Genomic DNA, 27487 nt, shown 5'->3' on the forward strand with positions numbered 1-27487 from the left:
GTTTCAACTTCCTTTCACGGTTCCAACTTCCTCTCACAGTTTCAACTGCCGCTCACGTAACAGTTTTTTATTGAATTAGTGAACGATTATTTTAAAAAGGGGAGAGAATTTTTGGAGAGAGTCACTCGTTACTGTTCCTGCAAGCACTTTCATCTTCCTAACATCCCTCGCCATCACCAAACTTCACATTTTCCATTCATCTTCGACTTTTGTATACGTGATTTATAGATATTCAACACGCACTTCCTCCAATCTTGGTTCATCCTCATCTTCATCAACACATTTTCAATTCATTAAGACCATAGTCATTCAACGGTGAGCAACAGAAGATATTCAAAGAATCAAATTCAATAATGAAAAATAATCTACTGATGTATTGAGATGAAAGTTTGGAATAGAGGAAAACGAGAGGTTTGTTGACGCTGGTGTGATGATTCCGACAGTGGATAATGGAGGCACGGTGGGTGGCAGTTGGCATGGTGACGGCATTAGAGGTCGACGCTGAGGTGTTTCGCACGAGTGGCATTGACGGCGACTTTGTTCGACCGCTGTGGCGTCATCGACAGTAACTGTGATTCGATGTTTTGACTTCGCGCGAGCATGGGAAGCTTAGACGCTGTGAAGAGTTGTACCGGTGCCGGTAAGGCTTCCGACGGTGGCTGGCGCTGTCATCGGTGGCCGTGCAAAGAGCAAACGTTGGTGGGCAGCGTTGGTGCTTTAGCGGAAGAAAGAAGATGAAATTTGGGTGAATTATTAAGTGCTGGGAAGGTAATTAGATTAGGGTTTGGACAGATTCCATTTTTTCTTCATGCACCCCCATGATTAACTATCACACCTTCCTCTTGTTTTTCTTATTTGGCAGATTCATTTTTTTTCACACACCCTCATTATTAACTATCACACTTTCTTCTCATTTTCTTGATTAGGCAGATTCATTTTCTGTTTTCACGTACCTCCATAATTTAAGTCGCACACCTCTGCTTTTAATTTGGGTTCTGGATATTTATTTACTTCATGGACTTCTCAATAATGTAATAATTTCACTCCTTTAATTTCCCTTTTTAGGCTAGTATATGTTTATTTTATAGTTTATTTTATACGCCATGCGTTTATCTATGTGCACCCCATTCTTATATGTGCAGTTTTTCTCATTGCACCCACATATTCACTTATGCACTCTTATTTTCTATTTCCAATTTTACCGTTTTTTTTAATTAAATCTCACATTTTAATCACATTATTTTCTAAAATAATAAAAGTATTTTAAATTGAAATAAAAATTAAAACAGTTTTTGAAACATGATAAAAATAAGAATAAAGAAAAATATAAAATTATTTTCTTTATTTGTTTTCTTTTAGTGTCTAATCGACCGTTTGCGTCCCACGATACTTCTTTTTAAAATAAAATAAATTATGAAAATTGTTTTGGTGTCTAATCTACCGTTCACGTCACAACACTTCTTTTTTAAAATAAAAATTATAAAAATAATTTTAGTGTCTAATCGACCATTCGCGTCGCATGACATTTCTTTTTAAATACAATAATTATAAAAATAGTTTTGGTAATCGACTGCTCGCGTCGCACGATACTTCTATTTTATATAAAATTATAAAAGTTGTTTTTTGTGTCTAAGCTACCGTTCACATCGTAAGACACTCCTTCTCAAACTAAATAAAAAATCATAAAATTATTGTTTTGGTGTCTAATCGACCGCTCGCGTCGCACGACACTCCCTTTCATAAATACAAAGAATAAAAAAATGATTTTTGTGTCAACCCAGCCGCATGTGTCGTATGACACTTATTTTCAAAGATGTCAAAAGACAACTTTTAAAAATTAAATATTCTAATCAAGTTTTATAAAGAACTACGTGATCCTTGATTCTTCATTGTGAATAGAGATACGTAGGAGCAAGGCAAGTTCTTGAGATACGTAGGAGCAAGGCAAGTTCTTGAGATACGTAGGAGCAAGGCAAGTTCTTGTCAGGTTCACTTCCCAAAAATCAAAAATTTTCCAAATCATTTTCAAATAGTTTGATAAAGAACTAAGTAGCATTGATTTCTCATTTTTTTTAATGAGAATACGTAGGATCAAGGTTAATCCTTGTCAGGTCCTTTTTACTAAAAAATGATTTTGTTCAATATTTTCTTATTTATGGGAAAAATAAATATTTAAAATAAACAAATCTCTTTTGCAAATTTAATTAAAGGTACCACCGCCTTTGGGCGGGCGCTGTAGGGTGTTAATACCTTTCCGTAATCGACTCCCGGACCCTAAATTTGATTTTCGTAGACTTTATTTTATTTTTATGGTTTTTCATAGTTTTCGAGAATAAACTATGGTGGTGACTTTTAATCTCTTTTTCCAAATGAATTTATTTATAGTTCGTCGTCCCGTCGCGATTTAGGTTGCGACAAATATGTTTTTGATCCTCAAGTTTAAGTGAATTTTGAAATTAGTCCGTCTTCAAAACTTTTGACCAATTTAGTTATTTATTTCTATAAATGCGTGAATTTAGTTCTTTTTACCAATTTTTGTTAAGTTTACATGGTCTTTCAAACACATTTTATTATATTATTTGAATTGTTTATATTGTTTAACATATTTTTGCTTCAATGTTAACTCAAATATTATCATAAAACGTGTTTGAAATGTCACGTAAACTTAACAAAATTTGGTTAAAAGAATTAAATTCACTCATTTCTATTGTTTGAGGACTAAATTAGGTCAAAGTTTCGAAATTGGCTAATTCCAATTTTCACTAAAAGTGAAGGGAGCAAAAACACATTTAATCCTAGAAAAAAAAAATATCACTTATATTTTATAGTATTTTTATCACAATTTTACGATTAAAAACGTGATAAAATATATCATTATTTTATTGTCTTTTAACATTTATAGAAACTTTAAAACTACCAAAAACTATTTGATATATATTTTAAAAATTTTAAAATTCTAAAAAGTATTTATAAATTATTTTTCATTAACTTTATAATCAACATTTTAATTAATTGTTCTATTTAAAAATATTTTAGAAGATGATAAACTACTAAATAAATTTTTTAATAATCAATAATTATTGAAACAATCAATTTCACAAAGTATTTACTACTCCAGTATTAGGATTAAAATAAAACAACTCCCATTATTTAATTTCATCATGAATTTCAAAATCATTTTGACCATAACACAAATAAATAAATAACTTCAACATCCAAATTTATCCTTCTTTTCGTATGTTATAATAAGTGCAATATATATTTCTTATCAGAAAAACTATGTCTCTCAACCCAAAATACAACCCAAAATACCAACTGCATAGCCTGTTTTTTTATCAGTTGTTATTCATACAAATGTAGAGTATCTGGAAATCCTAATGAACTAGGCATTGAACAACTGTTGAAGATTAAGCTCGTTTACTAATTTAATCAAATTTGTTTATATTTATTTTTATTAGTTAAATATAATATTTTATCATTAAAAGAGGTTATACATAGAAGTAAGATAAAAAGATGGATGTCATCCTTTTAACTATATAACTTGATATAGTAATATGTTATGCTATTGAAATGAGAGCAAGCTATTAAAAAATTCATATTTTGTTGCAGACTTTTTGGATCTTTTGTACTCGACTTTCACTACACATTAATTCTTAATATCTTAACTTAATGTACTTTTAAATTATCTTAGCACAATATAAAAATTAATACAACTTGTGTGAATACTAGTCAACGTATTTGTTTTATATTTCAAAGTCGTAGTTTTGATATCTGCCTTCGGAGATTTTTCACACTTTTTAATTAGCAGTTTTAGGTGTACTTTGTTTTTTTTCTTTTGTTTTTTACTGTCGTGTTTCAAACTATGCCGAATTAATTTTGTATTCTAAACACATCTCTTTATTAAAGTAACTTTTCTATTATTTGTACATTTGATCCTAAAAATTGAAAGTTGATCAATACACTCTGAAATAATGAATATAAATTTACCATATCTAAGTTTTTTGCTAAAAGAAATTCACATGAACATAACTTTTCTCATTTCAACCTCATTTATATATTTTATTTTTTACTACGTTGTGCATACATAGTAAAAATGAAACTTAAATATATAATACTTGTCCTTGTAAGATTATTACCTATTACTATTAGTAAAAAAAATTCTTATCATTATATACTAATATATTTATATATCTTTTGGCAGTGACTTTTATTATAATATATACAATAACAATATTTTTTAAATCAACATCACTGTATTTTTTTTATATACAAAAATCAATCTTAAAAATATAATCATGTAAAATTAATTTTACAGGCTCATTCAAGCAAGCCAAAGTCAAGAAAGTATTTTTTTTATTACAAAAAAAAATGTATATGGCATCCTCAATTGTATTTACTTGGGTATTACTTTCTTATTACCAATAAATTTTAATATAAATATTAATACTTAATTTTGTAAGTCATTTTAAATATCAATATTGTTGATGTCATTAATATTTTTTTGCTGAAAAAGACTTGAAACATTTTTTCAAAAATTGTGACTCAATTGACACTTTTTTTAAAATGAGTATCAAACTGACATATCCAAACAAAAATGGGTACCATATGACTAATTAAATCAAACTTTTTAAAACAAAAAAAAAAGATTTAAAACTAAACCTAACAAAATAGTGAAATACCACCTTTGAATAACTCTTTGTAGCAATTCTGGGTCAACAATCACATAAGCTGATTTTCTAAAATTAAAGGCTAAGAAAGGGACAAATGAGAAATATATTATACAATTTTTGTTTATGTTTTTGAAGAATGCGATTGAAATCTGTAAAATTTATGGAGATATTAGAAGTTTGGCATACATTTTAAAAATATATTGCTAAAGTGTTAGTATTCTCTCAAAAGTAAATTAAAAATATTGAATGAATTCAAGGGTATATGCTAAAATATATATTTTAGATATTGTCGACGAAGGCATGGAAAAGTACTTGTAATGGTTCCGACCATGCCAATTATTTATGCATATCTGTGTCTTTCTTGTGTGCATTAATTTCTTTTATAATCATTAAATTCCAAGACTTCTTGAATCTAAAAATAGTTTGAAATGGTGAACTGTGCTGTGATTGAATAAAATTATTTAACATTGCGTGTACCGAGGTTTTACTCATACTTAAAAAAATGAAAGCCATTAGAGACAAACACACTAAGAAAATCTAGTTTAGATCACTTTATCATATAATAAGAGTGGTTGAGATTCATGCACTTTTACTGAATCTGCAAGAGGATACCAATCCGAAGTATAACAGTGATGTTTAAAGCGTGTTTTTGGCGGATTTTTTGTATTTTAGGGTCTTTGTAAATATGTTTGTTAAATTTTGTTTGTCACACAAGATCAAGTTGGTATTGTTGAGGACGATATTTAAGGTGAAATTGTCTTCTACTCGACCGGTTTTTCTTTTTTCTAAAGTAATGTCATCTGTAAAAATGACAGTTTATGTTAATTGAAAAGTGAAGTCGTCCTCTAACATAATAATTTTACTTTTATTGGATTTTTTTTTCAAAATTTTCAGTTTTCAATTTTTTTTTCTTTTTTTTTTTAATTTTCAAATTTTTTAGTTTTCATTATTTAATTTTCAGTTTTTATTATTTATGAAAAAAATTAAAAAAAAAAAACTTGAAAAGTGAAATATACATATACGTGGACGACTTTAGTTTTTTCTTAACACACAAAGTGTCGTCTTCAGTGATGATATTGTTTTTTTTTTAAAAAAGAAAAGAGAAACCGGTCTGGTGAAAGGACGACTTTACCTCTACCATGATCGAGAAAAAAAATCAATGGACCCATATTTACAAATTTGACTTCTAACAGATTCTAAAATACAAAAAAGCCGTGCTTTGGCAATATTTGTGAGCAGATAACGATAGTTTGACTACTAAATTTTAACAACTTTTTCTTATAATATGATGTAACATATTTTAAATGATTGACTACTAAATTTTAACAACTTTTTCTTATAATATGATGTAACATATTTTAAATGATTTTAAAATATTGAGAACGAGAAAATAAAAAAAATAAAAAAATGATTTCGAGAATGAAACTTTGTAAGAAAAAGTCATGCAAATTTAATAGTGAACAGTCATTTTTCAGGAAAAGGACGAAAAAAAATCGACTTCAAAAGCTACTTCAACTTCATTTGAAAGTTGTAATTGTTTGTGGTGTATACCTATCTGTGTAAAGATAAGAAAAATGGGGGAAGGGAGCAAGGTATGTGTAACAGGAGGGAGTGGTTACATAGGTTCCTGGCTCATCAACAAGCTACTGGCCAAGGGTCACACTGTTCATGCAACTCTCAGAGACCTGAGTTAGTATTTTCTCTCTCTCTTTCTCTTTCTCTTTCTGTCACATTTTGATTCATATTTCGGAACATAATGAACAGAAAACGAGTCAAAGGTAGGGCTGTTAAAGAGCCTTCCTCATGCAGAAGGAAAACTGGTTCTGTTTGAAGCTGATATTTACAACCCAGTTCAATTTGATCCTGCAATTGAAGAATGTGAGTATGTGTTTCATGTTGCTACTCCCCTCGCCCATGAACCAGGTTCATCTCAGGTTCGTGTGTTTAACTCAATCTGTTCTAGACATGGCATGAAATTGTTGAAAGTATAATTTTAACATGTTAATACTATACATGAGTGATGTGATGATAAGATGCATGCATATGTAGCAGTACAAGGATACTACCGAAGCAGCAGTTGCAGGGGCAAAAAGCATTGCCATGTCATGTGTGAGATCAGGGACGGTGAAGCGTCTGATCTACACTGCTTCTGTTGTAGCAGCCTCTCCACTGAAAGAAGATGGGAGTGATTTTAAAGATGTAATGGATGAAACTTGCTGGACTCATCTCAATGATTCCTTGGAATACCTATTCCTTGATGTTCCTTTGTACAAGGTTAGTTCCCAACATTTTATCCTTCAATTTTGTTTCGAAGAAAGAATTTCGATTCCTACTTCTCCATGCTCTCATTTGCACTTTAATATAAAAGCAAAGAAACAAAGAGCGTTACAGAAATTGAGATGAAAATAAGAAAGTTGGACGCTGTATAAGGATGAAAATCAATAAAGCAATTGGTTTTGTCATTAACAAGGAAAGTCATTATTGATATCAATTATCATGTACTACAGATCAATCTTGGGAATTTTATCAGTTGATTTTCTTACATCATTGAGATTGTTTATTACTATTGTTCACTGTACAAGAATCAAATATGAACAGAGGTGCAAATGTACAAATGTTGACTTTATTGTATTGGTCTTATATTTAAAGGACTATACTTATTCAAAAACACTGTCTGAGAAACATCTGTTGAGCTATGGGAATGATGAAAATGGTGGAGGAAAATTGGAGGTGGTAACTCTCGCTTGTGGACTGGTGGGAGGTGACTGCCTCGTATCTTCTGCACTCAGCAGCAGGTTAATTTGCATTGCACAGATCGTGCAAAATGAAATGACCTACAAAACACTCAAGTTCCTAGAAGGATTGCTGGGTAAAATTCCTCTTGCACACATTGATGATGTCTGTGAAGCTCATATTTTCTGCATGGAAAGCACCTCAGTCAGTGGAAGATTCTTGTGTGCAAGTTCTTACATTTCATTACAAGAGATGGCTAACCATTATGCTCGTTATCATCCAGAATTCAATGTGAAACAAGAGTAAGTGGTTGGCTGTTCTTGTTTATTGCTAGTTTACTATTTCTTGGTCTTTTTTTGTTTGCTTCTGAAAGAACTAACTCAAAGGCCTAAATTGTAGAATCTTTTACGAACATAGATGCTAAACAAGGACATTTTCCATGGAATAACTTTAAGCACGATTAAGATCAAATTTGTAGTTGATTGTATAGTCTTGGAATACACAAGTTAAGTTTTCTTCCTATTAGTTTTTTACAGTTTTCATCTGAAAATTACATTTCAGAGATGAAGATGGGCAGAAGAAGGATATCAAGTGGAGCTCAACAAAGCTGTGTGACAAAGGATTTGTATACAAATATGATGCCAAGATGATATTGGATGATTGTATCAAATGTGCAAGAAGGATGGGTGAACTCTAGTCACCATCTACACCTTGCAGTATCTGCTTGTAATACAGAAAATACCAGACATCTGCGTCTGTTAGTACTGTTTCTTTTTTCTTTTTTATTAAAAATTAATCTGAGTTTCAAATCAACTAGAAAAGTGAATTATTCGACTATGAGAGTTACCAAATTGAAAGGGATTTGGATGTAATGGAGTGTCCAAGTTTCATATGGAATAGTATAAGAAGTTGTCTTGGTTAACAAAACAACTAGCTTTTAAAACTGGTTCTCTGCAATTTTCTGAAAGAAATAACTAAGAGGTTCTTCCCAACAAGAAAGTTGTGAAGTTAGTCATGAATTCAAACTATCATATGAAGATCAGATTGTTTGAATTTTAAATGTATATTTTACGTCAAATTTACAAACAAAAACATAAGCCCTCCAATCTTCAGCAAACAGTAATGATTGATTGAATTCCCTTACTGCCAGGAATCGGAATCCTTGGGCCAAATTGATGGCAATCTTTTTCTTTTGTTTGGTGATATGAAATTGAATATTGACCACAATTATAGACAACAGCTAAAATGAGAACTCATTCATTTCAGAAACTCAATGCCTGAAGAGCCCCAAGAAACACTGGAACCAATTACAAGTAACAAAATGCACCAGTACACAACTACATATTATTTACGCACTACACCCTAGGTAAAAACGTACATCACATACAGGAAAACTCTACTAAACTTGCATGACAAGGAGGTTTCATTGTCTTCGTTTATCAACATGACTCATGATTCCCTTCCATAGCCAGGATCTAAGACTCACCAGTTAATCCAGAACAGACTATGGCATTGGCTACGCTGTTCTTAGTTCGTACCTACTATTTAACTATCTAAGTGGAAGTGCAGGGAAGCTCAAATGAAGAGAAAAAATCAGGGTTGTTGAAAGGGAAATCCGTGTCAAAATCCCCTTTATGAAGCAAAATGTCCAAATCCAGGATTGGGGAATTGGTTACTGAAGTTGGGGCTGAAAATGTCTCAGTGATATCAGAATCTGAGGTTTGTATCTGTTGGCAGAACAGTTCAGTGTTGTTCAAGTAGCACGCTGACAAACAGAAAGGGTTTGATTCTGAAGTCTCTGGTGATATGAATGCAGGAGAAAAGCTTTCCGTGAAATGGTTTTCAAAATTCGACTCGGGTAACATGTTGTCCCCGTTTTCTGATCCATTTGATTGAGAATGAAATGAAAACCATGGAAAGATATCCTCCTTGATTTCCAATTCCTCTCTTTTAACTCTATGCTCTGTTTCAAAGGCGAAAATCCCCACTGGGGTTTGCTGTATTTTCTCTTCAAGTGGTTGATTAGTTTGATCATTGTGGAATTGATTTTCCCCCAAACCCATCTTTATGTTTGATGGGAATACCTTGTTCAAATACTTAGCTTGCGTGCACGTATGTCTTCCTCTATAGGTCACCTCAATCGTTGTCGGATCTTCATCCGACCTTTGAACTTGTTTAGTTGCCTGACAACCTTGAACATTTCTATGTGTGCATCTGTAATATCCTCTGCAATGCAAGTCACAAGTTGTAAGTTTTTGGCAAAACTATAAAATAGTACAGTCTGTGAAGTTTATAGTACAGTCTGTCCAAAAATAATGAGAAAAAGGGCCTTAATGTCCTGTTCTTGTCGATCATTATAAATTCGATTGCAATTTGCATGTTATAGCATTTAATAATGAATGGGGTACATGACCAGCCAAACCCAGAACAGCATGGCACTCTACAACAAGTTGTTCCATTTGATAAGAGTGCCACGTTTCTCACTGCAAGGACGTATATCCTTCGCTCAACTCATAAAATTAACCCCATTAATACAACTCCACCTTTAACACAAGGCACGAATTTAGGCTCATTTGAATTAGTTTACAGATTGCAATTAACGTGCATATTTTATTTCCCTGATCATCTAATTAACCACTGATTTTGCAGTAACCAGAAAAAATTTCAGTAATCAAACTTGCTTAATTTATAACAAGAAAGTTAAAGGAGAAGAGAGCTTGTAACTGACCTTGGAAACTTGGCTCCAAGAATATCCTTCTGCCCGTATTTCCTCCAGCTATATCCATCATCCAAAGACCCCTCAAGTCCTGTTCTCGAGCAAATCTTCACTTGCTCCGTCCATCTAGGCATGGTCTTTCTGCACGCCACAAATTGAAATCAGAACACCAGTCTCAACAATCGACACAATTGACAGAAACAAGAACTTGGTAACTCGTGACATTACCTTTTCTTGAGGACAGCTTTGTGCTCTAATTCACGGTCCACGACCTCACTTTTGGGACTCCCACCATTTGTAAAAGAAGAATGGGAATCCATCAAGGTGGCACTGGTGGTTTTGGCCTCTCCCACAGTAGCCCCCCAGTTCAGCATGGTGAGTACTTTCTCATAGGACGAGAGAATTTTATCAACCAACAGTTCATTGGTTTCATGGGACGATGGAGAAGAAGAAACCAGATGGTTACCGAGCTGCTTTGCCAGCTCCTTACCTTGGATAAGTTCATGAATCAGGCTAGAATGTTTTCTTTTCGGGCTCGCTTCCATTTCGTGTAAATGAACTAACAACAACAATAACAGATAGGGAATTGAATTACTCTCCTACTTGGTTGCACTAAGGCCTTGAATTCCTCAGTTCAGGGATTTGATCATTTTAAGGAGATTATCCAAGGCAAAGTGAAGTAGTAGTGATGTTGTGGCAAATGAAGGGGATGCTTAAGGGACCAAAGTATGAGTGAAGGTGAGTGTGAAATAGACACAAGACTTGGTTTGGAAGGTGAGAGGAAGAGGGATATATAAGAGTGAAAATTTGAACGGAAGGAGATACATTTGACTGGCCAAACCGAACGAGTTTTCCACAAATGTGGGTCCATGATAGTGGAGAGTGTAGTGTGTGCATAGATTTGTTGAGTCTCTGAGAGTGATCTTTTTTATTTGACGTGCTGACCCTTTCAAACCCCTTGTGTGGGTCAAGAGAGCTTCACGCGTTCTTTCGCTCCTATGGAAACAAGTCCGAAGATTCTTCTATTGCACCTCGTCATTTCCAAGCACTTTTCTCTTCTATCTTCTTTCTTATTTTGAACACAGACGTTACTTTACTCCTCGTAAAGTTCTCACACTTTTTTCTATCAGGGGTTAAAAAACATGGAAAATCCGAGAAATGCAAACACTTCGAAAACAATGTTAAGAATATGAGTAAAAAGTAGTTGAATGGTTTGGTTGCAGCTAGTGAGGTGAAAGGAAGGGAGCGACAGAAAGGGATGGATGTTGTTATGGTGATGTAATGTGCATCACATTGCTGATAATGTTAATGCTCTAACGTGAGTCTCATCCCTTCCTATTAATTGCCCCTTCCTTGGGTAGGTGTCTGTCTGTCATCTAGGGTTATCTGTTTTGTTATCTTCCCCCATTCAAGGAAAATTCTGCTGTCTTCATCTCTTCAATTTATGATGAGATTGTTTATGCTTATTTAATGGGTAATGATATTTTTACAAACAAAATTTAACAAAATGTTTGACAGACTACTTATTTAGTTAAAAAATATATTATTTTATTATTTCATTTTGATTAAAAAATAAAAAATAAATCTATTTAATTATATTTATAGAAACTTTGTTAAGTTTATAACAAAAAGTTTGTTAATAAATAATTTACCTTATTTAATAGACTAAAATACATTTGTTTTAAATTTTGTTTATTTTGTTCAATTTGATATATTGATTTAAATTATGGTTAATTTAGTCAATTTTTGTGACGACTTTTAAATTGTTAATAGAATATAATTCGTCACTGTCATATATCATTTCGTGTTTTTTTTTTATATTTTTTTTAGTATCATCATCATGTGTTTTTTATTTAATTCAGTTTCAATTTTCGTTAATTTTTTCAATTTAGTCTTAATTTCGTTAATTTTGTTTAATTCAGTCCTAACTTTGTCACTCTCCAAACTGACCAAATTTAAATTTTATATATAAATGTTATACCGAAAATTTTATTAAAATTTAAATTTACATTAAATATTTCTTTCATTATTTTTAGGTTAAATTATGTCTTTAGTCCCCATTTTTCGTAACAAAATATCAATTTAATTCATCTATTATTTTTTATCTCAATTCGGTTCCTATTTTGAAAAATTTGATGCAATCAAACCCTTTTGGTGCAGTAACAACGTTAAAGGGGTATCACGTGTCAGTCCCTGAATTTTTTTATTTTTTTAAATTTTTTAAAAAATTTGTTAAAGAAATTAAAAAGTTGTCACATGTCAAGTTGACATCGTGCCACGTGACAGTGACAGTGTGATGTGGTAGTGATAGTGTCACGTGTCCTTATTATGCCATGTGTCATTTTCTCATTCTCAATTTTAAATCAAGTTCAATGTAAAATATAAATTTAAATAAAATTAATCTTATTAAAAATATTTACCAAAAATATCAATTTTGGTAGAAATATTTGTGTACAATTATATAAAATTAAATTTGGTTTCAATTTGGAAAGTGACAAAATTGCTTAATTTTTACAAAAATTATGACTAAATTGAGATAAAAATAAAAATACAGGGACCAGATTAAGAATGAGGAAGTGACAACTGGCATAAGTATGACACATGGCACTATCACTGCCACATCACACTGTTACTGTCACGTGGCACGACGTCAGCTTGACACGTGACAAATTTTTTAAGAATTTTAAAAAAATATAAAAAAATTCAAAAAATCCAGGAAGTGACACGTGACACCCCTTTGATGTTGTTATGCACCACTAACGGAAAAAAAAAAAAACTTGATTGCATCAAATTGTATAAAATAGGGACCAAATTGAGATTAAAAGAATAGAGGGACCAAATTGATATTTTGCTACGAAAAGGAGAACCAATGACATAATTTAACCTTATTTCTCAACCAACCATAATTTACAACTAGTGAAGAATTTTCCTTATAATTTTAAGAATAATGAAGAATTTTTCTACTAATTTTAAATATAGTAGAGAATTTTCCTTCTAGTTTAAAAAAAATAAATTTCCTTTTAATTTTAAAAATAATTATAAATTTTCCTTATCATTTTAAAAATAATGAAGAACTTTCCTTCTAATTTTTAAAAATAATGAAAAAAAAAATTCTTCTCATTTTAAATTAACGTTAATCCTAATATCTACATGTAGCAAAAATTAAATATAAATCTAATAATTTTCTTCCAAAAGTATAGTTAGGTTTTCTTTAAAAATAATGAAAGAAATATTTAATATAAATGTGAATTTTAATAAAGATAATGTATAACATTTACGATTTTAACCTTAAAATACGTATTGAAGGGTGGAAGGAGAAAGAAATATTTAAACTACGTTTGACCTCGACTCTTAAGTGGTATGAAACTTATTAAGTATATCGGAACTTGACATGTGACACTAGTGGCTTGACGCATGGCACTTAATGCTGATTTAACACGTGGACAACTTTTTCAAAATTAAAAAAAAATTAAAAATTTAAAAAATTATAAAGTGACACGTGACCATCATTGTTTACCTTCATGTGAATGTCATCACCAAAAATGACTAAATTAACCACAATTTACAAAAATTATAACCTTTTTAAACATTTTAAAAAAATAAGAACCAGTGATGTATTTAAGCTTGTTTAATAAAATACACATGATATGAAATTCTCTAATTTATTTATATTAAAAACAAACAACTTTCTATATATTTTAATAACCAAATATTACTTTCTTGTTGCGTAATGAATTTTTGTATACTCCATTTACCTGCACTTTTACAATTTTAGTCCTATGTTTTAAAAGGAAATTAATGACTTTCACATATTTATTATAACATTAATACGTAGATAACTTATCTTTCAATATTAACTAAAGTAGAGAATTATCAGGGATGATAACATGAAGATGATGAAGAGTTTTATTATTTCATCATCGTCTCTAAAGTAAAAATTCATTATTGTCTTTGTTCTCATGTCTAATATCCTTATACTTAAAGTAAATTTTATCTTCAAACTTTATCGATGAACGAATATAATCTCATGAACAAATGACATTAAAAATTTGTTGACATTATAAATAATATTATCACAGTCCATGTATTTAGTTAGTTAATTATAAAATAATTTTTTATATTAATGTTATTTTTGGTTGAAATGCGACAAACATTATTGGTTTGGTTGCTTTAAACATGTCATAAGACGCCAAAATAATGTTGTTATCTCCTATTATTGAATTTGAATAATTTGTTTTCAGTATTAAATCTGCTGAAATTGTTTCATTTTCTTAATAAAATAATTACATAAAAAGTAATTTTTTAAATGTTGCATACTTGAATTTTATTTCAAATATTTATCATATATGGAGTTATGTGATGCGGTAAATTTATAATAACTAAAGGTTAATTAAGTTTGGTGAAAATGACAAAATGTGTAGAGATCAGAGAAAGATGATTATGAATTGTAAGAGTCAACAATTATTCTCCTTCCAAAAGAAATGTTCCTCGAAAAAAAAAATTAGATAATTTGAATATTTTTGTCTGAGTATACCAACACTAGTGATTTAAAAAAAAAAAAATTGTTTGATTATATCAACACTGGAACTTTTTGAAAAAAATTGTTTGAATAACTTTGTTTGATTATATCAATACAAATTCAGATGTCTCGCGATAGGCTTAATGGCTGCATCATAAAAAGACTCAAAATGAAAGATATATGACAATTTTTTTTACTTTTATAATAATTATCTTTAAAATAAATCAATTATAATGTTTATTTGATATTTAAAAAATATATATATAAAACTAGACCGATATAATTAAATTGAAAAGAATGTTACATCTAACTTGAATAACAAAATATCTAATATCATCACAATTTTTAACTCTTATAGTAACAACTATATATATATGTCAAGGAAATTTAAATGTTATATATATATATATATATATATATATATATATATATATATATATTAATGTTTACTCATAAACGGTACTTTTTTTTAACAAAAAAAATTCTGATTGATGGTATAAAAAGCATTTATATTCACAATACACATAACTTAAACATTTAAAAGAAATAATTTGAGAAAGTCGAGAAAAAGTAATATATGAAAAATTAATAGAATGAGAATTTTAAGTGTTAGAAGAGAAGAAAGAATCAGACAAAGTCAACAAAAAGTAATATATGAAAGATTAATAGAATGAGAATGTTAAGTGTTAGTTATACTTTAATTTTTTTATTAAATATAATATTAAAACTTTTAAGATGGTGGTATGACCAACATGATCTAGTTTTGTAGGTCAAGTTAAAAAAAATGATAAGTTGATTTGTATTTTAAAAGACGCATAATTTAATTTTTAACTCTTTATTAGACCAATATAGCCACGAATTAATGGACTATTATTTGTTTAGTTAAAAATTATATTAGATTACAACTTATTTATAAAAGAAATTATGATATATTATTGTTCAAAATTTTAAATTTCAATATTTAATAATAAAATATACTATAAAAATAATGAATTCTAATCTAAACATCAATGAACATAATTTTATTAATATTTTTATATTCACAATTAATTAAAATAAACAAAGAATTTAACATAAAAGAATAAATATAACAACTTATTAGGTTTATTAGGTGTGAGTCACTCTATTAGCACATTATTTTTCCTCTTAGGTCATTATTTTTTAAGTTTGACTTATTTGAATCATAAACCAGATTAGTTTGTTCATATTGACAATCATATAAAATATTTATATATTTTATTTTTTTTAAACACTATTTTATATATATTTTTAATTTCTTTTTTTTCTAATAATGGAAAAAATATGCTTATTATATATTTTAATTTATACATGTAATGCTTAATGTTAGAATTAATTGACGAATTAATTCTATTAGTGACTCATTTGAAATATTATGATGGGCCCAATTGTGATTTAATAAATATAGAGACTTATTGGTTATTATTATGGGAAGTGATAATAAAATAAAATAAAGATAAAGATAAAATAAAAACCAACTTGATGGACGTTGGTATAAAAAGGAATTGGGGTTCTGTCTCTGGCCATAAGGTTCTTTTCACTGTAACCCATCAAGTACGTGTGAGAAGAGAAAGAAAGGCAAAGAGATAGATTGGGAAACGGTGGTTGAAGAGCACACAAGATTATAAATTGAAGAACGCATATTCACAGGATCTCTCATGGATCAAGGTTAGTGCTCTATTATGATTTATCGTGTGAGAATTATAAATCTTAAAGATCCTTAATTAAGTTTTACATGTGGTATCAGAGCTTGATTGTAGGATTTATGATTCTCCTATCATGTGATGTTTCTCTTTATGATGTTTTCTCCTAATTTAATTTTATGAATGATGATATTGCTATTAAAATATTGTATCCACTGCTGCCATTTATCAGTATGCGTGCTTTACTGTGTGTGCTTTACTGTAATGGTTTTTATCTTTTTTTTGGCATTGAATAAAAGAAAAGAAAAAAAAAAACCCTGTTACGTATGAAAGTGGCTGTTACTGAAAGTGTTATCTTTCATTGATTGAAATGCTGTGTGAACGTGTACGAGTTGGTTTTTTTTTTTTACGTGGATTGTAAACCGCTGATTGCAAGCTTTCATGAGGTGTGCGGTTGTGAATTTAAAAGATATTTTCACTTTTACGTTTTGAGTTTTGAAATCCTATTAAGTTAATTGAATTTGAGAGCAATATTTTTATTGGTTTATGTTACCAATAAAATAAATATTAATTATTTTATTTATATAAATAATTAATAATTTTATTTTAATTTGCAATAATATTTATGTTTGTTATTGTTAAATTAAAATTAATGAGGATGTTATATAAAGTCTATAGCAATTAAATGTTTATTTATTTATTTGAAATTAAGTATGATAAATTTTGTTAGTCACCAAAGTGGCCAAAATTTTAAAGTTTATATGATTTCAAATTATTAATGTTTTTTATTTTAATTACCCATAGTATGGATGCTAAATTATGAATAATTAAATTTATGGGTTAATTAAAATTCATTAATTATAAGACATTTAAGGATCGCCCAAAGGTTGATTAATTGTTCTCATAATTAATGAACATGATTGTAGATAATTTTGTATGCGTCACTAGTTTTATTTATATACCCAAAGGTAGTAGGTGATTCTAGTTGATGCATATTTTAATTATCAATAATGTTATAATGTGATTAGCATCATTATGTTTATGTTTGTGTATTAGTGGATCTCCCAAAGGAGAACATTAGTATGCATAGAATGATTGTTTATATCTGAATCTGTTTTTACGTTTAGTTTTATGACTCAAAGCATTAATGTTAGGCATGTGTTAATTGCAGTCTCTGTTCCGGTATCTTTACACGCGCTTGCTTCGTCTGTTCCAGTCTTTAATGGGTTGAATTTCCCTGACTGGAGTGAGCAAGTCCAATTTCACTTAGGTGTGTTGGATCTTGATCTAGCTCTTCTAGTTGAAAAGCCGGCTGCTATCACGGATGCTAGTAGCAATGAAGAGAAAGCCCATTACAAAGCCTGGGTAAGATCAAATAGACTTAGCTTAATGTTTATGAGAATGAGCATAGCAAGTAATATAAAGTCAGCTCTTCCCAAAACTGATGACGCAAAAGAATTTATGAAATTTGTGGAAGAGCGCTCCCAAACTGCTGATAAGTCTCTCGTTGGGACACTGATGAGTACGTTGACCACTATGAAGTTTGACGGTTCGCGTACTATGCATGAGCATGTGATCGAGATGACAAATATCGCAGCAAGACTTAAGTCTTTAGGAATGGCAGTGGATGAAGGTTTTCTCGTGCAGTTCATTCTGAACTCATTACCGTCTGAGTATGGTCCGTTCCAGATGAACTATAACACCATGAAAGACAAGTGGAATGTGCATGAATTGCACAGTATGCTAGTTCAGGAGGAGACCCGACTGAAGAACTTAGGAAGCCACTCTATTCAATATGTGAAGAATCAAGGAGCTGTTGGAAAGAAAGTTGCTAAGAAACATGGAAAGGGTAAAGGACCACTGAAGATTGACGAGTCCTCAACCAAAATCCAGAAGAAAAATGACAAATGTCATTTCTGCGGGAAGTCTGGACATTTCCAGAAGGACTGCATAAAGCGTAAGGCTTGGTTCGAAAAGAAAGGTGAGCATAATGCTTATGTATGTTTTGAATCAAACTTAACTGAAGTTCCCCATAATACGTGGTGGATTGATTCTGGATGTACGACTCATGTTTCTAATGTGATGCAGGGATTTCTTACAACCCGAACCATAAACCCAAATGAGAAGTTTGTCTTCATGGGCAATAAAGAGAAAGTTCTAGTGGAAGCGGTCGGGACTTATCGTCTAATCCTCGACACTGGATATCACTTAGACCTTATGGATACTTTTTATGTACCTAGTATCACTAGGAATTTAATTTCTTTGTCTAAGCTTGATATTGCTGGATATTCTTTTAAGTTTGGGAATGGTTGTTTCAGTTTGTTTAAGCGTACTTTTATGATTGGATCTGGTACACTTTATGATGGTTTATATAAATTGAATTTGGATAATTTATATGCTGAAACTCTTATGACTTTGCATCACAATGTTGGCACTAAACGTAGTTTAGTGGATGAACAATCTGCTTACTTGTGGCATAAACGTTTGGGACATATTTCCAAAGAAAGAATGCAAAGATTAGTAAAGAATGAAATCCTTCCGGATTTAGATTTTACTGATCTGAATGTGTGTGTGGATTGTATTAAAGGCAAACAAACTAAACACACAAAGAAAGGAGCCACGAGAAGCACTCAGCTTCTTGAAATCATACACACCGATATATGTGGTCCGTTTGATGTAAATTCTTTCAATAAAGAGAAGTACTTCATCACCTTTATTGATGATTTTTCGCGTTATGGACATGTCTATTTACTGCATGAGAAATCTCAGTCAGTAAATGCCTTGGAAGTTTATATAAATGAAGTGGAAAGGCAATTAGACAGAAAGGTGAAAATCGTAAGGTCTGATAGAGGTGGTGAGTATTATGGAAGATATGATGAAAGTGGACAACACCCTGGTCCGTTTGCTAAGTTCCTTGAGAAACGTGGTATTTGTGCTCAATACACAATGCCAGGCACACCACAACAAAATGGTGTATCAGAAAGGCGTAATCGAACCTTAATGGATATGGTTAGGAGTATGTTAAGTAATTCATGTTTACCCGTATCATTGTGGATGTATGCTTTAAAGACTGCCATGTATTTGTTGAACAGGGTTCCTAGTAAAGCTGTTCAAAAGACTCCTTTTGAGTTATGGACGAATAGGAAACCCAGTTTGAGACACCTGCATGTTTGGGGTTGTCAGGCAGAAGTAAGAATATACAATCCGCAAGAAAAGAAACTGGATGAAAGAACAATCAGTGGATTTTTCATTGGTTATCCAGAAAAATCAAAGGGGTACATGTTTTACTGTCCTACCCATAGTACTAGAATCGTTGAAACTGGAAATGCTCGGTTCATTGAAAATGGCGAAACCAGTGGGAGTGAAGCTTCACGAAATGTGGAGATTAAAGAAGTTAGAGTACAAGTTCCTATAACTAGTACTTCTTTATCAAGAGTTGTTGTTTCACATGTTGTAGAAACTCACAACAATCAAGAAGAACAACAAATTAATGATCCCGAGGTTAACAATGAACCAATAGTAGAACAACCACAAGAAATAGTATTAAGAAGATCTCACAGAGATAGAAAGTCTGCTATTTCGAATGATTATGTGGTTTATCTACAAGAGTCAGAAAATGACTTAAGTATTGATAATGATCCAATTTCTTTTTCAGAAGCCATTAATGGTGATAATTCTGATAAGTGGTTAGATGCCATGAAAGATGAGCTTAAATCAATGACACATAATGACGTATGGGACCTTGTGGAATTGCCAGAAGGATGCAAGAGAGTTGGGTGTAAATGGGTCTTTAAGACTAAGCGTGACTCTCAAGGCAATATTGAACGTTACAAGGCCCGTCTTGTTGCCAAAGGTTTTACTCAAAAAGATGGCGTTGACTATAAGGAAACTTTTTCGCCTGTTTCTAAGAAAGACTCTTTTAGAATTATCATGGCATTAGTAGCTCATTATGATCTTGAGTTGCATCAAATGGATGTTAAAACTGCTTTTCTGAATGGAGATTTAGAAGAGGATGTCTATATGGACCAACCGGTGGGGTTCGCTGAAGAAGGAAAGGAGCACATGGTGTGTAAACTTAAGAGATCGATATATGGACTTAAACAAGCTTCTCGACAATGGTATCTTAAGTTCAATGATACTATTGTGTCCTTTGGATTTAAGGAAAACACCGTTGATCGGTGTATATATCTGAAGGTCAGTGGGAGTAAGTTTATATTTCTGATTCTGTATGTTGATGATATCTTGCTTGCGACAAATGATCTTGGTCTATTAAGTGAGACTAAGAGGTTTCTCTCTAATAACTTTGAAATGAAAGATATGGGTGAGGCATACTATGTGATAGGAATAGAAATATTTCGTGACAGATCACAAGGATTGTTAGGTTTGTCTCAGAATGCATATATTAATAAAGTTTTAGAGAGATTCAGAATGGATAAATGTTCAGCATCTCCTGTTCCAATACAGAAAGGAGACAAGTTTAGTCTCATGCAATGTCCAAAGAATGATTTGGAACGGAAACAGATGGAAAATATCCCTTATGCATCTGTTGTTGGGAGTTTGATGTATGCTCAAACCTGTACGAGGCCAGATATTAGCTTTGCAGTTGGTATGCTTGGTAGATACCAAAGTAATCCAGGTCTGGAGCATTGGAAAGCTGCAAAGAAAGTTTTAAGATACCTACAAGGAACAAAGAATCACATGCTTACTTATAGAAAATCTGATCACCTTGAGGTGATAGGTTATACAGATTCAGACTTTGCCGGCTGCGTGGATACAAGAAAGTCTACATTTGGTTATGTGTATCTTTTAGCCGGAGGAGCGATTTCATGGAAAAGTGCGAAGCAGTCTGTCATTGCTGCATCCACCATGGAAGCTGAATTTGTGGCATGCTTTGAGGCCACAGTTCAGGCTAATTGGTTGCGAAACTTTATTTCAGGACTTGGAGTAGTCGACAGTATTTCCAAGCCGCTGAAAATTTATTGTGATAATTCCGCAGCAGTCTTCTTTTCTAAAAACGACAAGTATTCTAAAGGTGCTAAACATATGGAATTGAAATACTTTGCCGTTAAAGAAGAAGTTCAGAAACGTAAAGTGTCAATAGAACATATTAGCACAGATCTTATGATTGCTGACCCTTTAACAAAAGGGTTACCGCCCAAATTGTATGCTGGTCATGTAAAGAATATGGGCATTATGTCTACTAGTGAATGTTAAATGTTGAATGTTAATGTTTTTAATGTTGATGTGACACTTTGAGCTCCCTAATGTATAAATTTCTGAAATCTGTGTTTTCTTCTTTATGTTTATGCATGCAAATTATGATGAAGAAAACAAATTATGTTATGTTATTGCTTTGTAAAATGACATTGTGTTTGAACCCATTATGGACTTCTCGTTTTTAAGGTCATATTAAGGAGAAAGGGATGATATAGTAGTACATGGAAGGGATCATGTCGATCAAATGATGTGTGACCGCCATGACTCTTATTATTTCTGTATCTTTAATAATGATGGAACCAATTTATGCAAGGTCTTTTATTGCGCATTATGTTTATGTATTAAATCACATAATGTTATGACATCGTATGAGTCAAGTGGGAGAATGTTAGAATTAATTGACGAATTAATTCTATTAGTGACTCATTTGAAATATTATGATGGGCCCAATTGTGATTTAATAAATATAGAGACTTATTGGTTATTATTATGGGAAGTGATAATAAAATAAAATAAAGATAAAGATAAAATAAAAACCAACTTGATGGACGTTGGTATAAAAAGGAATTGGGGTTCTGTCTCTGGCCATAAGGTTCTTTTCACTGTAACCCATCAAGTACGTGTGAGAAGAGAAAGAAAGGCAAAGAGATAGATTGGGAAACGGTGGTTGAAGAGCACACAAGATTATAAATTAAAGAACGCATATTCACAGGATCTCTCATGGATCAAGGTTAGTACTCTATTATGATTTATCGTGTGAGAATTATAAATCTTAAAGATCCTTAATTAAGTTTTACACTTAAAACTCTATTTATAGGATTCGGTATAACAACAAGAAGAAAAATAGGTGAAGAAAAGATATCAGTTAACTATGTAAGAATAAATATTGATATATAATATTGGACGATAATTCTATTTATGCTAAGTTTACGAGATTATTAACACTTTGGAATATATTTGAAGGAAAGATTTTAGATATTTTGGTTGGATAGTATATTTTTTTAGTTTGTCATAGATTTTAGATGAATAAGTGATTCCTTTAAATCGTCTTAAACGAAAATAATATTAGTGTTCGTATTTTTTTTAAGTATATGTAGTTTAAAGTTTTTTATGTTTTTGTAAAAGAAATAATTGTGATAAGTTAATTAATTTATTTTTATATAAAAAATAATATAAATAATTTAATGTTTTACTCTTTGTATTTATTTATATATTTTTTATATTAGGTATAATTTATCTATTGAAATATAACTTATAAAGATTTAGTGTAATCATCCATATTTTGTATTAGTTTATTTTATTTATTTATTTTAATAAATTTTTAGATAATAACAAATGCTTGATTGGTTTTGGAATCTAAGATGTCAAAGTTTAATAATAATGTCTGACAAAAATCTTAATTAAAATATTCATTCATGTGCATGAGTTTTTATTTTTTTTGTTATCTAAAACGATAGAATTATTTTGTTGTTGTTGTGAATATTTTTATTTATGATTTGAAAGAAAGTTTTATTGTTGGAATATTTTTCAGCATATGTCACTTCAATTTTTCAATTGGTATTTATTGTAATTTTTTTCTTAATATTTATGGTGATATTTTTTTTGTTATTGACATCAATATTATTTATTATCAATCATTTATTAAGATGTTCTTTCACTGAGAAACAATTCTACTAACACTATTTGAGATTTTTGTTGTCTAAACATCAATTGTGATATTTTTTCAAGTGAAATTAATTACAGAGTTGATAACAAAAACCTTAACCAACAGCATTATAAACATAATGTATAATTATAATTAATATTGATATTAGCCAAAGAATAAAATTAACTGTGAATTAAAAAATATTATTAATATTAGTATTTTTAATTATTAATTAATATTTTGTTTCAGTACGCCAAATAAATTTCACATTGTTTAGGAGTCGAGGTCAAGTACAATTTAAATACTTCTTCCTTTTCTCTATTCTCAATACATCTTTTAAGGACAAAATCGTAACGAAACCTGAACACTACACTCCAAAGCGGACTATATCTCAAGAACGTAGTCGCTGTCCTTAACAATCCTGTTGGACAAACTTTGGTTGTGTCGGAACAATATTTCATCTATCCTCCAAGACACCTTAAAGGATAAAACCGTAAACAATATCTCGACGAAAACGTAATGATTGTTCTAATTATGCAGGACAGACTTGGGTAAGATCGAAAGATATTTAAATAATGTTAATATTAATAATAAAAATTCAAAATTACGTTAAACATTTAAAGAAAAATATAAATTCAAATTGAATATACTTGAAATAATAAAATTCACACAATATTAACGAAAAGTTTCCTCAATAGTTGTTTCTTTGGGGATATTGATATTAATAGGATTGAATAATGGCCGCATGTTTGGGCATTGAAAATTTCCACAATGAGCTCGGAAACGCGTTTGTAGTACAAATCAATGATTATTGATTACTCAGCCTCAAAAGCAGCAGTGCAAGCTTATTTCCACGGTCCACAACGTGGAAAATATTTCATTCAAACGTTGAAAACGATACCTCATCTTCAATTCTCTCCTATCCCATTTAACAATTTTACGTTTGTGCTACAAATATATGTATCTAAAAATAAAAAAAGTTATTTTTAATATTTCATTGAGAACTGAAAATATTAATTGGTTTAAAATTTAATGGTCCAAGACCATTCGTGATATATGAAGCATCATGTTTTTTTCTGTACTTAATGACATATTGTTTTGAAGTCTTTGCATGAATTACCATAATAGTGTTAATAAGAACAAAAGTAGTAATAAGTTTATTAAACTCATAAGCAACTTACCTATATTTATTATTTTGCAATTATATAATAAATTAGTTTACTAACTATATTAAATTTTATAATTTTTTCAATATATTTTTTAAATGTACTTGTTCTTAAATCTAAAATTAAATGTTATGATATTATAATTAAAAGCAATACCTTAATCAGAATTAAGGTATTTTAGAAAAAGAAATACCATTAAATGAAGTAAAAGTAGTTAGGAAGTTGTTTATATTTAAAAAAAAAATATTCTTGTCTATAAATAAGACCATAGATATTAATAAAGTTATATATTTATACTTTGTTTGGTAAAAGTTAAAAAGGAAGAAGAAAAAGAAGTGTGTATCGGACAACTGTGAAAGTTATTTTATTTTTATAATCAGAAAACATATAAATGAGTATGTGTGTTTTACTTTTCATAATGATAACTAATTAGATTTAAAAAAATAATTAATTTTAAGTAGATAGTTGTTTTGAAAAATAAAATATTAATAATTACTATATAATTACTTTAGTTTAAAAGTAATTTAATTTAAATTAATGATTACTTAAAAGATAAAATTAATAAGACAATTATTTTATTTTAAAAAATAAAATTAAAAAAAGGAGATTATTAAATTTAAATTAAAAAATATTTAAAGAATAAAAATAATTAAATAATTATTTTTATTTTTATTTTAGAAAATTGTATATACTAAAAGAAAAATCGCTTTATATAATGATATTAGTTATAGTCCGAATAAATTTTGGATCAGGTAACTTTGTTAAAAAAATGAAGATAATTAAGTCTATTTGAAAAACAAAAGAAAAACATATTACACATAGTAATTTTTTCTTAAGAAAAATATGTAGTTGTTTATCATCTTACTATATTATTTTCCATTCAAATGCATGATAGTTTAGAAATTACACGTTTAAAGGTATAATAAATCGCTCCAGTTTAATTAAACAATTGGACTCTAACGATGTAACAAACTATATTATTTTTCAGGAAGAGGTAAAGTAAAAGATGAACTTTTATATATTCATGAATATTGTTTTATTCTTATTGACTTAATCGTTATAGTATTTTGGTTAAAATACTCCTTTGGTCCATGTTTTTGTTGAAAAATCTTAAATAAGTTCTAAGATTTTTTTTAGTCTCAATTAGGTCCATATTTTTGAAAATGTGTAATAATTAGGCCCATTCCATTAGTATGATGTTAACGGTGTTAAGGACATGCCACGTGTCAGCTCCTATTTTTTTGAATTTTTTTTTTTTTTTAATTTTTTTTAATTTTTTTAATTTTTTTTTAAATTATTCATGCCACTGTGTCACAAATGTGCCACGTGTCAAGTCAGTAAGGTGACACGTGTCAAGTCATTGTTTGAATCTCAATTTGGTCCATATATTTGTTATTTTAATTATATTTTAGTCCATTCTTTTTAATTTTCAATTTCATCTTTTCCAAATTGAGATCAAATTTAACTTTTATATAAATTTTATAATAATATTTTTATTAAACAATTTTAATAATATTAAGTTTATTTTATATTTTGTTTTAAAATTTTAAAATATTTATTTTAACTTGTTACAAAATTGTTTTAAATAATTTATATACAAATGTTAGAGTTGGTTTAAAAATAAAAATTTTATAAATTTAAATATAAAATTTTAAAACAATTTTGTAAAAGGTTAAAATAAATATATTTAAAAAAATTTTAAAAAATAGACTGAAATGTAATAAAAATAACAAATATATGGACCAAATTGAGATTCAGACAATAATTTGACACGTGTCACCTTACTGACGTGACACGTGGCACAATATTGACGTGACACGTGGCATGAATAATTTTCAAAAAATAAAAATTTAAAAAAAATTAAAAAAAATTAAAAAAAATCAAAAAAATGTGGAGCTGACACGTGGCATATCCTTAACACCGTTAACATCATACTAACGGAATGAGCTTAATTGTTATACATTTTCAAAAATATGGACCTAATTGAGACTAAAAAAAATCTTATGACCTATTTGAGATTTTTCAACAAAAACATGGATGAATGGAGTATTTTAACCTAGTATTTTTGACAGGTATTACGATGTGGATTCTTATTGACTTATATATTATGATGTGGATTGAAGGTTTCATAGTATAGTAAGATTTAAAACAAACACTATTTCCAAAAATAAAAATACTATATTATAGGTGATTTCATGATTGAGATTAAGTAGATCGAGTTACAATCGAATTATAGTAATTGAACTATTACGCTCTTAAGTAAAATGAATTACGCTATGACTAACATCTATAGTATTTTGTCTATTGATAAGCACTCAATCCAACAATTGGTATTAGAATCAGGTTACGAGTTTGATTTAATATTAAAATTTCTAATGGAACAATTATTGACAGAGATTGTTGCAGATGACATCAATTGTTTCGTGGTGGAGACTAAGTGGGTCGATGAGTCATAATCGAATAGTGACACTTGAATTATTACGTCCTTAAGTAAAAATTGTTGATGTCTTAAAAAGTTCCACATCGCATATACGCATATATAATAAACTCTAAGTCCAAAATATTTTTTATTTTAATTAAAAACACTTTAAACTTTGTATTTAATTTTTATTATTATTATATTCTTGTAATAAAGCATCGAGAATGTCGGTACAATTCTCACGTAATGTAAATGTTATTTTTTGGTTATCTTTAGATAATTATTATGATTTTTTCTTTGATATTAGAATTTTTACATTATATTTTTATGTATTCTTCTGATTATTTTATTTTTCTCTTAACAGGATAATTCTTGAAGTTTTTTCCAACAAAAATAATTATATCTTAACTAATAATTATAGTCTAGTGATAAACTATGGATTAGAAATAAGAAGTAAAGACACCAGAGCCTTAAATATTTGAAATTTGTAGAGGAAAACAGAGAGACATAGTGTGATTTTGAAATAAAATAAAAGGAAATGACCGAAATGGAACCACCAAATTTGCATTATTGCAAACATACCACGTACGGAAGTTTGAATTGGAAAGGTGGTGAAGTGTTGACAAAAAACAAAAACACGGGAAAATCTGTATGAAACGACGAGGATATTTTGTGGAAAATGATGATGTCATGTGAGGGACACTGGAAGTGGTTGTTGGTGGTCCTTAGCATCGTCTCTTC

At 29.8% G+C, this 27487-nt stretch overlaps 3 protein-coding genes across 4 annotated transcripts; 2 read left to right on the forward strand and 1 right to left on the reverse strand.

The window, feature by feature from the left end:
* Window positions 1-6187: 6187 nt before the first annotated feature.
* Window positions 6188-8275, forward strand: LOC114186665 (NADPH HC-toxin reductase 1-like). 2 transcript variants are annotated; one of them, XM_028074640.2, is made up of 5 exons: window positions 6188-6359; window positions 6435-6604; window positions 6720-6944; window positions 7320-7705; window positions 7965-8275. In XM_028074640.2, the coding sequence occupies exons 1-5, from the start codon at window positions 6245-6247 to the stop codon at window positions 8098-8100; spliced, it is 1032 nt and encodes a 343-aa protein (XP_027930441.2). In that variant the 5' UTR covers window positions 6188-6244; the 3' UTR covers window positions 8101-8275. The 2 variants fall into 2 exon arrangements, with proteins under 2 accessions (XP_027930441.2, XP_027930443.2); XM_028074642.2 differs by having other exon boundaries at window positions 6723-6944.
* A 355-nt stretch (window positions 8276-8630) lies between these two features.
* Window positions 8631-10897, reverse strand: LOC114186664 (putative WRKY transcription factor 46). The gene is made up of 3 exons (XM_028074639.2): window positions 10348-10897; window positions 10132-10260; window positions 8631-9629 (listed from the first exon to the last, which is right to left on the reverse strand). The coding sequence occupies exons 1-3, from the start codon at window positions 10662-10664 to the stop codon at window positions 8957-8959; spliced, it is 1119 nt and encodes a 372-aa protein (XP_027930440.2). The 5' UTR covers window positions 10665-10897; the 3' UTR covers window positions 8631-8956.
* Window positions 10898-16995: 6098 nt separating this feature from the next.
* Window positions 16996-19591, forward strand: LOC146885890 (uncharacterized). Its single transcript, XM_085674175.1, has 2 exons — window positions 16996-18280; window positions 18388-19591. The coding sequence occupies exons 1-2, from the start codon at window positions 17431-17433 to the stop codon at window positions 18420-18422; spliced, it is 885 nt and encodes a 294-aa protein (XP_085530301.1). The 5' UTR covers window positions 16996-17430; the 3' UTR covers window positions 18423-19591.
* The last annotated feature ends 7896 nt before the right edge of the window (window positions 19592-27487 follow it).

Source organism: Vigna unguiculata, chromosome 6 (genome assembly GCF_037176805.1).
Source record: "Vigna unguiculata cultivar grain cowpea cultivar isolate G323 ecotype 2 chromosome 6, ASM3717680v1, whole genome shotgun sequence".
Taxonomy (NCBI): domain Eukaryota; kingdom Viridiplantae; phylum Streptophyta; class Magnoliopsida; order Fabales; family Fabaceae; genus Vigna; species Vigna unguiculata.